This window comes from Myotis myotis, unplaced genomic scaffold (genome assembly GCF_014108235.1).
Source record: "Myotis myotis isolate mMyoMyo1 unplaced genomic scaffold, mMyoMyo1.p scaffold_m19_p_1, whole genome shotgun sequence".
Taxonomy (NCBI): domain Eukaryota; kingdom Metazoa; phylum Chordata; class Mammalia; order Chiroptera; family Vespertilionidae; genus Myotis; species Myotis myotis.
This window is the reverse complement of record NW_023416313.1, coordinates 77,667,302-77,683,860: the sequence shown is the minus strand read 5'-3', so window position 1 is coordinate 77,683,860 and position 16,559 is coordinate 77,667,302. Positions and strand designations below refer to the sequence as shown.

Below are 16,559 nucleotides of genomic sequence, written 5' to 3'. Positions count from 1 at the left end.
TCTCATCGATGTTTCTAACTCTCTATCCCTCTCCCTTCCTCTCTGTAAAAAAAGAAAAAAGAAAAAAAAAAGAAAAGCTGCTTCACCTGTGTGCTGAAGAGATGAGATGGCCAGCACCAGACTGATCTCCCATCCGGCCTGCACATTAACGGGCCATCTTCAGACCCAAAGGGAAGACACACAGACGTCTCTGAAGCCACAGGAAATGTAACTGCAGCTTGAATCAGTGCAGTATGTAATATAGAGGTCACAAGACAAGATTATATAAGTATGTTTATCTGATTGTTGGGTAGAGGACTCAGTCAGTTCCATCTGGGAATAATAAAGAAGAACTGGAATTTCTGACTGTTCACCCAGCCCAGTACACTGCTGAGAATAGCTAGATGTGTGACAAGCTTTCATGGGACTACACTAAACAAGGAGATCAGGTCTTGCTTGTGATGGATGCATTTGATCTGTCAACAGATTGACTTAGACCAGCCGTGGGCAAACTATGGCCCGCGGGCCGGATCCGGCCCGTTTGAAATGAATAAAACTAAAAAAAAAAAAAGACCGTACCCTTTTATGTAATGATGTTTACTTTGAATTTGTATTAGTTCACACAAACACTCCATCCATGCTTTTGTTCCGGCCCTCCAGTCCAGTTTAAGAACCCATTGCGGCCCTCGAGTCAAAAAATTTGCCCACCCCTGACTTAGACTAATTACTATCCTCTAAAATTCAGAGAAAATGATACAAAAAATAAATAAATAAAAGGAAGAGAATCCAAATGCCTGAGCACTCATCCTATTTTCAACATGTTTAAATTGCTACAAATTTCTTAAAAGGTACAAGTAGTATTCATTCCTTCACAACCACAGGCCTCAATGGCAGATGGCATGCAACAGGAAATGTGACTTGCAGGCTTTAACAACAAACCCCTTTCCTCAACTGAGGTAATAGAAAAGTTTTGAAATTATCCTAGGTTCATTTTTTAGGTGTATTGATTACCTAAAGAGAGTCAATACACAACTTGTCTAATAAAAAAAAAATAACCTCAAGACCATAACATAGCTTAACTAGCAGTGCTTAGAATACAGAAACATTTTCATAAATTCCTTGAAAATGTCTGTGTAAATAAAATAGATTATAAGCAATTCTCTCCGGCTACAAAATCAAATTAAACCATGTAACAACTAAGAAAATGCCTATGAAAGAAAGTAAACAGGACAATTATTTATGGCTCACATGAACAGTAATTTGCTATATTTTTAATATTATTACTGCCTTATCATATGCTTACTATAAAACATTTCATATATATGTACAAATATATATAAATATATAAAAGCATGTATGCTATATTATATTCCTGCATGTTACATGCTTTCTAAGGAGTCCAGACATTGACCTCACAAACATCATCTAAATCCATTTTAAGGCCACAAAACGAAATGCAGGTAAGAAGAGATTTTTAGTGTGTCCATCCCTCCATATAGGAAGCCAGCGTCCACATCCTCTGGGACTCTCAGCTGCGGTGCAGAGTGCAGGGGAGGGAGGGAAGAGGACAGCAACTATCCTCAGATTTCACTGAACCTGGTAATGACTTAAGCAGCAGGATTTAAGTTACCATGAGTTTTACTGCCTTTTAGAAACAGCCTCATGCCGTCATGCTGTGGCCAAAGCACTGAAGGATGTCTGTGTTCCGTGTGAGCTGTTGAGCCAGGGTGCCCGTGACGTCTGGGGAGTCCCTCAGCCCAGACCGTAGAAGAAACTCGATGCAGGCCAGATGCTGACCCGCGCAGGCCAGGTGTAGGGCTAGGCAGAGAGAGAAGTCACACTAACTTAGTGCATGATCCTCAAAGCAATACAGTAGGCTGCTCCTAATGAAAATATTGATTCTTTTAATTGTACAGATTTTATATTTCCACAATCCATCTGTGTGACTTTACCCATACTAGCTTAAAACATTTTTTCTTCTAACACATTGTTTGCGGGTAGTTTTTATCACGCGCTAACAGGTGGCACGGGCCATTTTTGCTAATTTTTTTGCGCAAATGGCAACGTTCAGTAAAATTACGATAACTTTAGTTTATGTATTTATACGTTACCTGAATTCTACCGCTAGTCTATAATAAACGTATTAATACGTGTCCCACGCTCTACTACACTGGTAGAACGTATAAATACGTTTCCCACATACAATGTGTTAAGCTGATTGGGATAGAAAGACTTAAAAATAACAAGACCAACTGGAGAGGATTTAAGAGATTTGACTAAAGCAACAAAGCAAGTTTATGAGAAATAGGAGACTTTAACTGGTACAGAAAAATTTTTCAAAGTTTTGTGAACTCTCTGGGTAAAAGTATCACCATGAATGAGAATGATATGACAAAAACAAATAGAGCTGACAGATCTTCCTGTTCTGGCTAGAAATTAGCGCTGAAAAAACCCTGGCTCCTGCTCTGGTCTTTAGAAGAAAGTCTGTGTCCCTGGACTTGGGGACCATCCTCTGTGGCCTCATAGTTATCTATGAGTCTTTGAAGCATCATGAAGCCTCCACTAAACTCCTGAAGGATGGCCACTGACACAGAGAATATTACTGAATTTATTTGGAAGTACGAGTTTAAAGAATTAGCTCTGAAAATATCCTTCTGAGCTCTAAATTGAGAAAACTGTAATGATTGTAGTTTTTAAATACACTTAAAAGAGAGATGACCTATGAAGCATCTATAAACTACCTGAATAGTTGGTGGCATCAAGACAATATAAAGTGTTTTTATGTCACATATACTGTTGTATTTAAAATGATAAAAACATAATAATAACAGCAGTAATAATGAGTAGTAGTCATCATCATTGCCATGGGAACAGCAACAGTTCTATTTGGAGATGTAATTTTTTTTTTTTTAGATGTAATTTTAAGGAAAAGTTGCTGAGCTAGTAGAGGAATAACATTAAAACCAATGTTTTTAAAAGTCCATGTAGCCCTGGTCAGTTTGGCTCAGTGGATAGTGTGTCAGCCCGAGGACTGAAGGGCCTCAGGTTCAGTTCTGGTCAAGGGCATGTACCTCGATTGCAGGCTTCATCCTGGCCAGGGTCAGGGCAGGCAACCAATCGATTTCTCTATCTCTCCCCCTTTCTTCCACTCTCTCTGAAAATCAATGAAAAAAATACCCTCGGGTGAGGATTAACAACAATAAAAAAGTGCATGTACTGTTTATATTCCACTGAATAATAAGTTCCAAGGCACAAAGAAACTGTACCTGATCGATTTCTTTCATCTTTAGAGTTGATGTCAGCACCCAAGGAAATGAGCATCTGAACGGTACTCACATGTCCTTCCTGAGGAGTGAAATAAACTCATTATCACTGTGACAAGCACCTTTAAACATAAACACGAATCTATATATTAGGTCATTTTTCTAAAATACTCAACTGCTAAAACTATATTTTCGTATCTAAAGGAAAAATCATCACATCACTCTCAAACTCCACTATAAATCATTAAAGATAGATTTTGGTGATATTCAGTTTTTAGAAAATAGATGGTCAACTTTGGAGGCCAAATTACCAACTAATACAGTTGGGTTTCCTTCAGTGTAATGAGCGTATAGAACACACAATTCCAGATTCTTCCAAGTACACACACTCTTTGCTAAAATCTTTAGGGCAGAGATAAATTAGAAAAGATGGTCACCTCTCCTGATGGGAACTCTCATCATAGCTGGCATTATCATTCATGAGGCAATTTATATACTTTCTATCTAGCCAGTTAGTTCATTAGTATGTGGTGAGACTAAAGTCAAGGTTGTAGGTTCAATTTTCCTATGGGTGGACCCACTAATGCCCCCCTCCCCCTGTGGCCACAGGTCATTCCCTTAGCACACGGCCATTTATCTAACCACTTTCTCATAGGGGAATGCAGGCAAGAGTGTGTAGGTCAGGGTGAGGGGACGGACTAGAGGGGGGCAATGGGGGAACATAGGGGACATATGTAATACTGTCAACAATTAAGATTTATTTTTTAAAAATTGCTAAAAAAATAAGAGTGTGTAAGTCATCAGAAAACAGTCCTGTTGCTAGAAAAACAAGTAAAGGCAAGTAGCCAATCATGTTAAAGATAATAAGCAAATACTCCTAGTATTTAAAACAGGAGGAAAACTTTTTAAAATAAGATTTTTATTAAGTGAGAATTCTTCTTTTTTAAAAGTATTTTTAAAACTGATTTTTTTAGAGAGAGAAGAAGGGAGAGGGATAGAGAGATGGAAACATTGATGAGAGAGAAACATCGATTGGCTGCCTCCTGCACCCTCCCCCTGGGGATCGAGCCTGCAACCCGGGCATGTGCCCTAGCCGGGAATTAAACCAGGGATCTCTTGGTTCATGGATCGATGCTCAACCACTGAACAACACAAGCCGGGCTGTAGTGAAAAATTTTTGCACATCTTAAAATATCTTATACATTAGAGAGGCTGGTAAATGCAATTCCCTTCCCTCAATTAATAAATTTTAACTTCTGAAATCTACCATTAGGAGAGAAGGCTAGGAATTTAATATAATGGATTTTTACGACTTCAAAAACATTCTTGAAGACGAAAAAAGGGCAGGATGAAACATAAAATCCAGGCATTGAATGGAATAAAGGGTGTTTTCAGTTTTTGCCTAGCAACAAATAAAGGTAGGTTTCTATTTAAAGGGATGCAGGGCTTCCCTTTAACATTTTAGGAGCATATCATGAGCAATTTTTTTCTTCCAGAGATGGAGCCAAAGCAATAGGGCAGTGGAGCTATTTCTCAGTAAAGTAAGGCAAGCCTAAGGAAGCAGGGACAACTTTATAAAAAGAAACAAACCTTAGCTGCATAATGAAGTGCTGTAAGGTGGGTTGATGTTGCTTTCACGTCTACATCAATGCCAAGTTCAGATACCAAGAATCGGATGGCTTCATTCTGCCCAGTGACTGCTGCCCTGTGTATAGCCTGGGCTCCCAGGAAATCCTCAGCACAAATGCAAGCCTAGTAGGTTCGGGAGAGACAGGAACAAAAATAAGCAGCAGAGAAAGCTGGGTCCATGGACCTTCTGACATTTTAGCTAAAATTTGTTGCCTATGTACATTTTTCTGGGCCTATGTTATATAGCTTTTGTCAGATTATTTATTTTTATGATGATTATTATTTTAATCTTTATTGTTGAGCTTTTGTCAGATTCTTAAAGGACTATATAAACAAACAAACAAAAAGGTTAAGATTCAATGCTCTAAAGCAGTGGTTCTCAACCTTCTGGCCCTTAAAATACAGTTCCTCATGTTGTAACCCAACCATAAAATTATTTTCGTTGCTACTTCATAACTTTAATGTTGCTACTGTTATGAATCGTAATGTAAATATCTGATATGCAGGATGGTCTTAGGCGACCCCTGTGAAAGGGTCGTTCGACTGCTAAAGGGTTCGCGACCCACAGGTTGAGAACCGCTGCTCTAACGTGTGCACTCAGTGGGGTTTGTTGTTATTACTATAAAACAGCTACTGTTACTTTGCTGCCATGGAGGGGTAGCTCGGTTGGTTAGAGCATCATCCTGATATGCCTAGGTTGTGGGTTTGATCCCCAGGGCACATACAAGAATCAACCAATTTATATAACAAAAGTCTAAGCAACCGTTATAGCAGAATGACTAGAACGACTGGTCGCTATGATGCACACTGACCACCAGGGGGCAGACACTCAATGCAGGAGCTGCCTCCTGGTGGTCAGTGCGCTCCCACAGGGGGAGTGCCGCTCAGCCAGAAGCCAGGCTCACAGCTGGCAAGCACAGTGGCAGTGGCGGGAGCCTCTCCCACCTCTGCGGCAGCAGTAAGGAGCAGTGAGCAGGCAGGGGGGTAAGAAGTGAGGGGTTCTGGACTGTGAGAGGGATGTCCGACTGCTGGCTTAGGCGGACATCCCCAGAGGGTGCAGGCTGGGCTGAGGGATCCCCTACCCCCCAGTGCAAAATTTCGTGCACTGGGCCTCTAGTGAATACATAAATAAGTGGAACAATGTTTCTCTCTCTCTTTCGCTAAAATCAATTTAAAAAAATCTTATTTTGCTAATTATATTTAATCCTTAGAGTAACCCTCTGAAGAATTAAAATTTGTCACCTTTTACAGATGGAAATACTGATGCTTAAAGAGATTACGGGAGGGACCCATGACAGTGCTGGAATTTGAACCCAGGATCTGAATAACCATGATCTCTTTGTATCCTATGACTAAAACTCATAGAAAATACCAAATCATTGCTGTACCTTATGTTTTTTGAGGAGCAGCTTGGCTATGTTGATGTGCCCACATTGAATTGCATCCATAAAGGGTGTGAGGCCACATTTGTCTTTGCAGTCTGGTTGATATTGACACCTAGAGCCCAAACCCAAAATTACAGAGCTGAGAAGTCACTGCTTCAAACCCAATGGACACTTGACTCTTGACCACTTGCAGATGACATATCCTACAAATGATCCATGAAAATCTGCAGCACTCTCCCTCTTTTCCCCATCTCAATACTAGAACTTAGCTCTTCAACAATATGTCGGTTTCCCCCAGCGAATCTGTTCCTCCTCTAAACTTCTGTCATTCCATATTATGGACTACAATTTCTCCAACTTCTCATGCCAGGAGCCCTGACGTCACCCCTTAGCTCTCAAACCCAATCTATTACCTCTCAATTCTGCATTCAAAATATTTTAATTGTATCTTTCTCTCTTTCGCTGCTTTTACCCCTTAGGACCAAATCAATAGACAATAGCTTCCTGCTTTTCTCACCTTGGCTTCTGCCTTGCTAATTCATTCTCACAGCTACCAAAATAATCTTTTCACCATGCAATTTGGGTATGGCTGCTCCTGTTATAAACCTTTAACTAGTATGTCCCAAAAACAAAGCACAAAATTCGGAACTTCAGCATGACCTCTAGTGGTCAAGATACTGTCCCACAAACTTACCTCTCCAGGTTTCTCTTTCCCACATACCCACTGCTCTGTGCTTACTGTAACCTACCTTCTTTATGGTTATTCTTTCTTCTAGGTCCTGCGTTTTTCCTGGTCCTACCTGCCCTATCATCTTCTTAGTTTCACCTCCCACCTGTCCTATCTTCTTATGTTCCATCTTCTTCATGGTCCAACCTATCCTATCTTCTCAGTCCTACCTTCTTCACCATCCTATCTTACCTGCACCACTGTCTCCTTGGTCCTACCTTCTTCTTGTCCTATCTTCTTCTCCATCACACCTCCCCTTTTTCCATTCCTACCCTCAACTTCCTGTCCTGTCTTCTCAGTCGCACCTCCCACCAGTCTGATCATCTTCTGTTCCTACCTTCTTGATCCTACTTGTCTTACTTTCTTCTCTATCCTACCTTCTTCATGATCCTGCCTTTTTCCTGCTCTTTCATTTGTCCAGCTCTTTGCTGCCTTTGCACTTGCTGATGCCCTCTGCTTAGAAATTACTTCTCCATTATTCACTTGGCAAACTCCAATGCATTCTTCAAATCACAGCTCTGTGACTTTACACTGGCCTGTCTTCTGTCTTGCATCAACAGCACCTTTGCTTCCACATGCCATTGTGTACATTTTTCTTAACATTACAGGTTTCCCCCGCTAGCTGAAAGTAGAGCATTCCTACAAAACTTTTTGTAAGCCAAAATGGCATAAAGCAATGAGTATCTTCACCTTTCTGAAAGTTTGCATTACATGTGCCATTTCACTTTTATGAAAGACCTGCATTGCTACAGTAACAGCTTTTCTTGTAGAAGTGAAAATCCTATTCGGATTCTTTTGATTAGTGAAAAAATGTACTAATGTAGGTCTTATATATAGGCGAAGTAGGATAATACAAACTTTCAGAAAACAGAGATACGTGTATTACAATTTATAATTTTATGGTATTTACTTGAATGCCTATACTTGGCTTCCACACCAGCCTATAGGTTGTTAGGAAAAGGAATGCATTTGTTTTGCTTACCACCCAGCACCTAACAGATAGGAGGTGCTTCCAAAAATGTTTGTACAATGACTGAATATCTATAAATTTGCTGACAATCAAGTATGTTCCAATTTGCAGTAGGCAAGCTCTACACATAAGCGATGCTTTCAGGGCACTGCATTAAGCCCTCCTCTATTCTTACTATGCACTGTCTACTTAGGTAATCGCTTCCACTCTTGAAAATTCAATCAGCAGCCCTAACCGGTTTGGCTCAGTGGATAGAGCGTCGGCCTGCAGACTCAAGAGTCCCAGGTTCGATTCCGGTCAAGGGCATGTACCTTGGTTGCAGGCACATCCCCAGTAGGGGGCGTGCAAGAGGCAGCTGATCGATGTTTCTCTCTCATCGATGTTTCTAACTCTCTATCATTTTCCCCTCCTCTCTGTAAAAAATCAATAAAATATATTAAAAAAAAAATTCAATCATCATCTCTTTGTTGATGAAGCCCACATTTGTATCTCAGCCCATACCTGTTTTTTGGGCTCCATATCTTGTCTCTAACTGCTGCCTTGACATCTTTGCTTGGGTGTCTCACAGGCACATGCACTCACCATGTCCAAAAGTGAACCTCTCATCTTTTCACACAAAACCTGCTCCCCCTCCACTGCTCTTTACCTCAGTAAATGACACCAGCACCAGCTGCTTAAGTGAGAAACCTGAAAGTCATCCTTGACTTTTCCTTCTCTCCCAGTCCTTTTATTGAATCATTTGCCTAGAGATCAGTGGTTCTCAACCTTGGCTGCACATTAGAATCACCTGGGAATCTTTTTAAAATCCTGATTTCTGAGCCTCATCCTCCAGAAATTCTGTTTCTTTGTTACTAATGTTGTGGCCCCACCCCATAACAAAGAAACAGAATTTCCGGAGGATGAGGCCCAGAAATCAGGATTTTAAAAAGATTCCCAGGTGATTCTAATGTGCAGCCAAGGTTGAGAACCACTGGCCTAGTTCTACTGATTCTACTGAAGTATCTCCAAATCTTTTCCTTCATCCCTACTGTTAGCTTCTTAGCCCAGCTACAATTCTTTCCTGTTTAACTACAATAGCCTCCCAATAGCTTTCAAAGCACCCACTCTTGCTCCTCCTCCACTCCATTCGCTATTTTGCAACTAGAGGATCTTTGAAAATGCAAATTTCTTATTCTATTCACCCTGCTTAAATCCCTTCAATGGCATCTTATATGCTTAAAACAAAACCTAAAATCCTTCCCACAGCCTATAATGTCCCACCTGATTGAAACCTGCCCTTCCTCTACTGCCTTACCCCGCACCATTCTCCCCCTCACTATATGCTTCAGCACATACTGAGCTTCTTTAGGTTTCTTTCTTTCTTCTTTAAATTTTATTTTATTGTTCAAAGTATTACAAATAGTAGTACATATGTCTCCATTTTTTTTCCCATTGACCTTCCCCCGGCTTCTTTCAGTTTCTTACATGCACTATGGTTTTCCCAGGATGAGCATCCCTGAGTATTGCTTCCTCTGACTAGAATGCCCCCCTGCCTCCCACTCTCAGCTTCCTTCAGATCATAGTTTAAATAACACTGGGGCTGAGATTCCTCACTCCTAGGCCAAGTTGGGTCTTCTTGTCATATGCTTCTGCAGGGACCCTGCAATTCCTCGTAATGGCCACCAGATTCATACAACTAGTGCAGCGTCTGTGAGTTCCCTAAGAGGGAAAACACATTGTCTCATTTCTATTGTAACCCCTGCATCTGGTACAATTCAAATAGGCACTGAATAAATAGATGAATGCTTGTTGAATGAACAAATAAATGACTTTCTCTCAAATTTTTTAGCTATTTTTGTTTTATGTTCTTTAAATTATCTGCTTGTCCTTTGTTCTTTTCTCTCTTGGTACTTTAGCTGCTCTTGAACAATTTGCTTGAGCTCTACAAGTAGCATCGACATTAACTGTCATAATTAGCAAATATCTTCCTTAATCTGCTGTTTTGTTCTTACCTCTGAAGAAGCACCTTTACTGCCTCTAAACAGCCATGCATTGCTGGGAGAAGAGAGTTGAGAATTAGAGTTTTTAGGTGCACATATAAAATGCTTCTTTCCTCCTGGCACTGGTCTCTGTCCCATCTTTTTAGCTATGACTTACAGGAAGGGGCAATTAAAGTAAGTATATTAATAAAAATCTAGCTGGATAATTGGTAAAGAATGATGTTTTTACTGAATAGGTCCATAGCCAAAACTGATTATCTTGTCTTTATAAACACTTTTATGGCAAATTTTCAATCCTAAACTTACCTATCTCTTCCCTTTTGAGTTGAGCCAGGCAGCTTTTGCCCAGGAAATATAAAAACATTTTAAGAGTAATCCATGACAAAATAACCAGGAATTTAATTCTACTACTAAAAATAACTATGGTCAATAATAAAGCTTTTTGACTATCTGTGCATCACTACTTTGTGTAAATGACTGGGTACTATTTCTCCAGAAGAGTAGGGGACCTAGTCAAACAATTTATGAGCAGAGAAACATTTTCTTCACTCTTGCAAAAGGACTCCTTGGTCCTTACATGCCCACTGTGGCTAGAACAATTGTATGCATATTTCCTAAACTATGTCATGTCACAGGTATTGATTTTTAGAGAAATTAAAAACCCTGTATTCTAATTCAATGAATTCTCTAGAAGGCTAAAGATTATTTTCTAGAGTTCTTGATCTGGACTCAAGCTCATTAGTGTCCATTTCATCTTATACCACAGCAGCTTTGCTTTTTACAAATTTAAAATAATCTATAACTAGATAATTCAGAATTAAGACTAATTATTCAAAACAATAAAAATACCCTAAATTTATATTTAACATTATCACTACATAAGTCAAATACACTCAGGTATTTAATTATAAGTACCTATGTTTATTTAAATAGATAGTGCTGTGGTAGATATTGCTGAGGACATTTAAAAACTGTCTCTTGCCCAGCTGGTGTGGCTCAGTAGTTGAGCATCAACCTACGAACCAGGAGGTCACAGTTTGATTCTTGGTCATGGTACATGACCAGGTTGAGGGCTCAATCCCCATTAGAGGGCATGCAGGAGGCAGCTGATCAATGATTCTCTCTCATCACTGATGTTTCTATCTCTCTCTCCCTCTCCCTTCTCAGAAATCAATAAAAATATATATTAAAAACAAATAACAAACAATCAAAAACCCTGTCTCTTTTCCTCCTGTCTTTAATAATAAAAAAAATGTGAAAACGATCATAAAAATAGCAATACCCCGTTCTGAGTTCATGTGTCACACACTGTGCTAAGGAGTTTACCTACATTCGGCTCCTTAAACCCTGTAATAACCTTGCGATATGGGCATCATTGTCATCATTATCTTGCTGTTGAAACTAGCTCAAGAGACTAAGCTCCTTGCCCAAGGTCAAAGACTTAGTGAGGAAAAAACCAGCATACCATCTAGCTAGCTGGGAATACTAAGACTGATATTTATGAAAAGTGAACTAATACAAGAAAGAAGTGCATTGCCGGGAGCCGGTCCATCCTTGCTGTTTCAAGGGACCTGGCATATATGGCATACTGTTCTTAATATGTTTGCTCACCTTCTTGGCACTATGTGTTTTAACCAAGGTCTCTGAGAAAGGTTGTTTCCCCAGGTAGGGATTTTCCCCTGAAGTTAGGGAGGGAATAAAACCTCTTAACTAAGTGCCAGGTGGGTAATTAATCACTTTAACTACGAACAATCATGCTTAAGCTACATAATCTTTACTCCCTGGAATGGAGATAAGAAACACCCTAACCTTTGAAATAGAGATTGATAGGATTGGAATCAACTGGTATAAATACAGATGTAAGAAGACAGAACGAGGAGAGACAGAACCTAGGCACAGAACCTACACAGAACGTTCTCTAGAGACAGAACTTCGCTGGAGAGAACATGGCAAAAGTTCCTGGACAGAAACTGGCCTCAGAACCTAGAGACAGAACTTAGCGAGAGAACATGGCAAAAGGTCCTGGACTGAACCTGACTACAGAAATTGGCAAGAGAACCTGACTAGAACCTGGTAACTGAACCTGGCTGGAGAACCTGGACAGAACCTGGCTGGAGAACCTAGCGAGGGAACTTGGCTACAGAACCTGGCTGGAGAACCTGGAGAACCTGGCTGGAGAACCTAGCAAGACAACATGGATACAGAACCTGGCTGGAGATCCTAAGCAGAACCTCTCTGGAGATCCAGACCAGAACTTGGCTGGAGATCCTGGCTAGGCTGCTGATCAACTGAACACTGTCTCCGTGCCCTTCCTTCTTCGCCGACTCCGTCCACACCTTTGGGGACCCCTGGACCTGCTGGGGTTGGACCCCGGCAGTGCATGTTAAGTACCAAGTGACATTAGCTTTAGAAACTAAGTGTATGCCAAATATCCGAAAGCTGGCCTTATTCACCAATCTCTGTTTTCCAGAACCCTCCAACTGGATGCCATTCTGCAGTGCTGGGGGAGGCAGAGCTCTGGGCCATACCTGCTGTGTGCAGAGGAGTTCTGCTAATTTTGCTCTCTGTCTTCCAGGCATCTGGGCAAATGGTGAGCAAGTACTGGAGGATTGGAGGGTCACCTTCTCGGCTGGCAATATGGAAACTGTTCCAGCCATCTTTGTTCTTCAGAAGTGGATCTGCACCATGTTCTACAAGGTCCTGGATCACCTCGAGATTCTTCCTTGTGCAAGCCATCATCAGAGGAGTCCTAAGGCCAAAGAGGACAAGCTGTCAGATGGAAGGGTAGCTGAGACATTATAAGGGTACAACCAGGTCTTTAAAAAACACACATCCTTGGTAGAGATGGAAAACCTAGAGGACTGAGGGATTTGGGAAGCAGGATAATTTTCAACTACTTTGTTTGCCCTGAGGACCCTGGGTGAAATAAGAGGAAAATGATTGTGATGTAAGCATGCCTACAAAAGGGGGATACCAAAGAGGCAAAGCTGCTTCTGAGATAGTTTCTAGTATGGCACTGAATCGGGACAGAATTAGTCCAAATCATAAAGTTTGTCCTGAAGAATATTGCATAAAAGGTACTCTGCTGAACTTACCTCACTTACTTTAGTCACTTTAGAAACCACTTATCCTATCTTATATAATAAAAGGGTAATATGCAAATTGTTCCCTCAACTGGGAGTTCGACCAGGAGCCCCTCCCTGATCGCCCCGATTGGTGTGGGCCAGCTGGACCCCACCCATGCACAAATTTGTGCACCGGGCCTCTAGTTGATTATATTATGCTGAAAGAGTTTAAAAAGAGCATTTGACACTGTACCTAGCTATAACAAACATACACTGGTGAAGCAAATGAAACAGTGTGATTATAATAAGTCTCTGTGCTCACTTGTGTCCACAACTATAGGAGAGTGAACTACATGATATCTATATCAAGAGAGGTGGCTCTGGTCTTCCTCTCCTGCCACATGAATGATTTGGGGTAAGCCATTTCACTTCCACGAGCTTTTCTTTTTTTTTCGTCTGCAAAATGAAGGAGCTATGATTTCTGAAAAGCAGCAGCAGGTCTTGTTTACCTCCTCATTGCCAGGGTTAGAACCTGTGATTGGCACATTGTGGGAGCTCACTATACTTGGGTGATCTCTAAATCTCATCTATCTTAAAAGATTGCTATATTAGTTAATTACCAACACTATTTTTTTGGGGGGGGGGGTGAGGGGTAAGCTATACTAATAAAAAGGGTAATATGCTAATTAGGGCAGACGGCTTCCGGACGTCCATCTGGACAAAGCACAGTGGCTGCGAGGCCCGGGGCTCACAGCAGCCATGGGCTCAGGCAGCTGCGGGGCCAGGGGCTCAAGGTGTGCCGGGCCAGCACAACCAAGGGTTCGGTGAGCCTGAGGGGGGTGGCGAAGGATTAAAGAAAAGACAAAGAGAATATAGCTGGGGCTCAGTGGATCTCCTGTGCCTGGATGAGGCCACAGAGAAGGATCCAGCCAGCAAGCTGAGGCTTTATTTTACAGTCAGAGAAAAACAAGGTAGTGGTCACCATAGTTACAATGTTCTTGGGAGTTTCACTTGTTTTGGCAGCACTTGCTGCACCTCCCACGGCCCATTAGCTACCTAGGAAGGATCTAGGGGGCACTATAAGGTTACACTTAATTATGCTAAGAGGGCTCTGCCCTCCAAGCTGGGACTTGTTTGTGGCTCTGCCACAGGTCAATCCAAGGCTCAACTCTAGAGCCACTCCCTACATCACAGCAACCGTAGCCCCTGGTGGCTGCGAGGCCCGGGACTCATGGCAGCCATGGGCTCAGGCAGTGAGCCCCGGCAGCTGCGAGGCCCAGGGCGCAGGCCTCACAGCCGTCATGGCTAGCAGTGGCAGCAGCAGCAGGGTGATGGGGGCGGCACGTTCCCCTGATCAGCCTGGTCGCCTCCCACAGAGGGAGGCTAGACTGCGGCTCCCCACAGGGAGCGGGCCTAAGCCGTCAGTAGGACATCCCCAGAGGGCTCCAGTACTGTGAGAGGAGGCAGGCCCGCTGAGGGACCTCCCCGCCACCCCAGTGCACGAATTTTCATGTACTGGGCCTCTAGTGTAGTAACAACAGTGAATGAGAAATTAACAGGAAAACAACCAGATAAATGAAAGCTAGAATTTTCAAGAACCTCATGAAGGGAATGAACCTCGAGCAAGGCAGGATTATTGGAAAAGCAGGTAAGGTATTTCAGAAAGGAAGAGAGAGAGAGAGAGAGAGAATGGGCAAAAATGTCTCACTGTGATTATATACTTCCCAAATACATAATCAAATGAACCTCATCTTTTTAGTGTTTTGTTTTCGGCTGTTTCCTTATCTGAAGTATTGCTTTGAGGAGTATATGAGGTCTATGCCTCTTGGAACTGTCTTTAGGTCATCTTACCAGCAGCACAAGAAAAGCAGTCTTGTGCTTAGTCACAGCCAAAGTGCAACCCTCAAAACACACCCAGGCCTACTTCCCTCCCGGTGGGCAAAATGTACTTACATGGCTGTCTTCTGTGTTTATATATCATATCAGGAATTACTTGTAGGCAAGAACTTCATTATGTTATGGATTTTGCTACATTCATAACCTCTAAGTGAGTACTGAAAACAATGTTGGTCTAACAAAATGCAATTGGTTTGTGTGATGGTAAAGGTATGTTGACTGTGGAGGTGATCATGCAAAGCTACACATGATAAAATCACATACAGAGAGTATCACATACATATAAGTGTAGGTACAATCTGATGAAATGTGAATAAGTTTATTGACTGTAGCAATGTCAATTTCTTAGTTCTGTTACTGTAATGTAACCTGTAAGATGTTAAACTGCTGGGGGAGCCTAGGGGAAGGGCACATGGGACTTCCCTGAACATTTCTTTGTAACCTTCTGTGAACCTATAGCTATTTCAAAATTTAAAACGTTAAATCAATGCCATTGGTGAAGTAATCATTTACCAGATGTCTCCAGAAGAACGTCGTATCCTGGGGCTCATGTTATATGGGGAATTCATTGATGTTATTCTATCTGATCATATTCTGTACTGTTCTCTGCTTTATAAAGGGAAGCAACTGTCTGGACCAAACAGTCGACTCCCAAGGGTTGGAACAATGTGCTCTAACGGGGAAGGTTGAGAAGCTGTGCTGTAGACTCTACAGTGTAGAGTCAGAAAAAGTACATGGGAATATATGATTCTGGGGAAAAGGGGTTAAGGGGTGTCTTTCTGGAACTCCTGCCACCTACCAGTCAGCCTTCTTCAGGCAGTCGACCACGGCTCCTCGGCCCAGCAGGTACCGCACACAGTCCCGGTGACCCATGGAGGCAGCTTCGTGCAGGGGCCGCTTGTAGTCTCGATTGGCAGCCTCGATGTCCATGTCCCAGGCCTCGGCCAGATAGGCCAGGATGTCCCGATGCCCGTGGCGGGCGGCGCAGTGCAGCAGGGTGTCCCCCGCCGGCCCCGGGCAGCAGGCGGCTCCCGCTCCCTGCAGTTCCTCCCGCAGGGCGCACAGTCGACCTTCTTGCACCAGCCTGTAGAGCCGCCTCGCGTCCCGGGACGCCGCCATGGCCACCCGGGCCAGGCGAGGGGCCCGAGTCCCCAGCCCTGCCCTGCGCTATCCCCTCCGGACCGCGAGCCAGGGGCAGAGCCGCGCTTCCCTACGTCGGGTGGTTAGTGTCCCTGCAAAACAACTAGCCTCCCGAACGCGCGCTCTGGGTGCGGGCATAGCCGTGTTCGAAGACTCGCGGCTGCCGACCGCACTGGTTTCATTTTGGGCAAAACATGCGTAGTTGCCGTCGAACCCGCTGGAGTCTGTGCTCACTCCACGCCAGGGCGCCCGGCTCCGAACCGCTGCCAGGGGAGGGGTCAGCGCGGTGCCTGCACTGGTGACGGGCCCCAGTGGCAGCTCAGCGCCCACGAGACACCGGTAAAGGAGCCGTGGTGAGGCCTCCCTCGTCGCGAGCCCCCCGCCACTCCAGCACCCGACCGAAGCCAGCCTCCGCCCGGCCGCTGCCGTCCCTCCCGCCCTGAGAGCTCGGAGGAACTCTGGGAAAGTTTCCTCTGGTCTTTTCACCCTAGCGGAAGTGCGGGAGGGGCGGGGCCCCTAGTCGTGG

The 16,559-nt window shown here is 43.1% G+C and overlaps 1 protein-coding gene across 3 annotated transcripts; it reads right to left on the bottom strand.

The window, feature by feature from the left end:
* Positions 1–1,234: 1,234 nt before the first annotated feature.
* On the bottom strand, positions 1,235–16,509 carry ANKRD16 (ankyrin repeat domain 16). 3 transcript variants are annotated; one of them, XM_036342128.1, is made up of 8 exons: positions 15,693–16,509; positions 12,461–12,681; positions 9,945–9,987; positions 6,260–6,368; positions 4,833–4,994; positions 3,246–3,324; positions 3,051–3,133; positions 1,235–1,797 (listed from the first exon to the last, which is right to left on the bottom strand). In XM_036342128.1, the coding sequence occupies exons 1-8, from the start codon at positions 16,010–16,012 to the stop codon at positions 1,732–1,734; spliced, it is 1,083 nt and encodes a 360-aa protein (XP_036198021.1). In that variant the 5' UTR covers positions 16,013–16,509; the 3' UTR covers positions 1,235–1,731. The 3 variants fall into 3 exon arrangements, with proteins under 3 accessions (XP_036198021.1, XP_036198014.1, XP_036198029.1); XM_036342121.1 differs by lacking the exon at positions 3,051–3,133 and having other exon boundaries at positions 15,693–16,506; XM_036342136.1 differs by lacking the exon at positions 3,051–3,133 and having other exon boundaries at positions 1,655–1,862; positions 15,693–16,508.
* Positions 16,510–16,559: the final 50 nt, after the last annotated feature.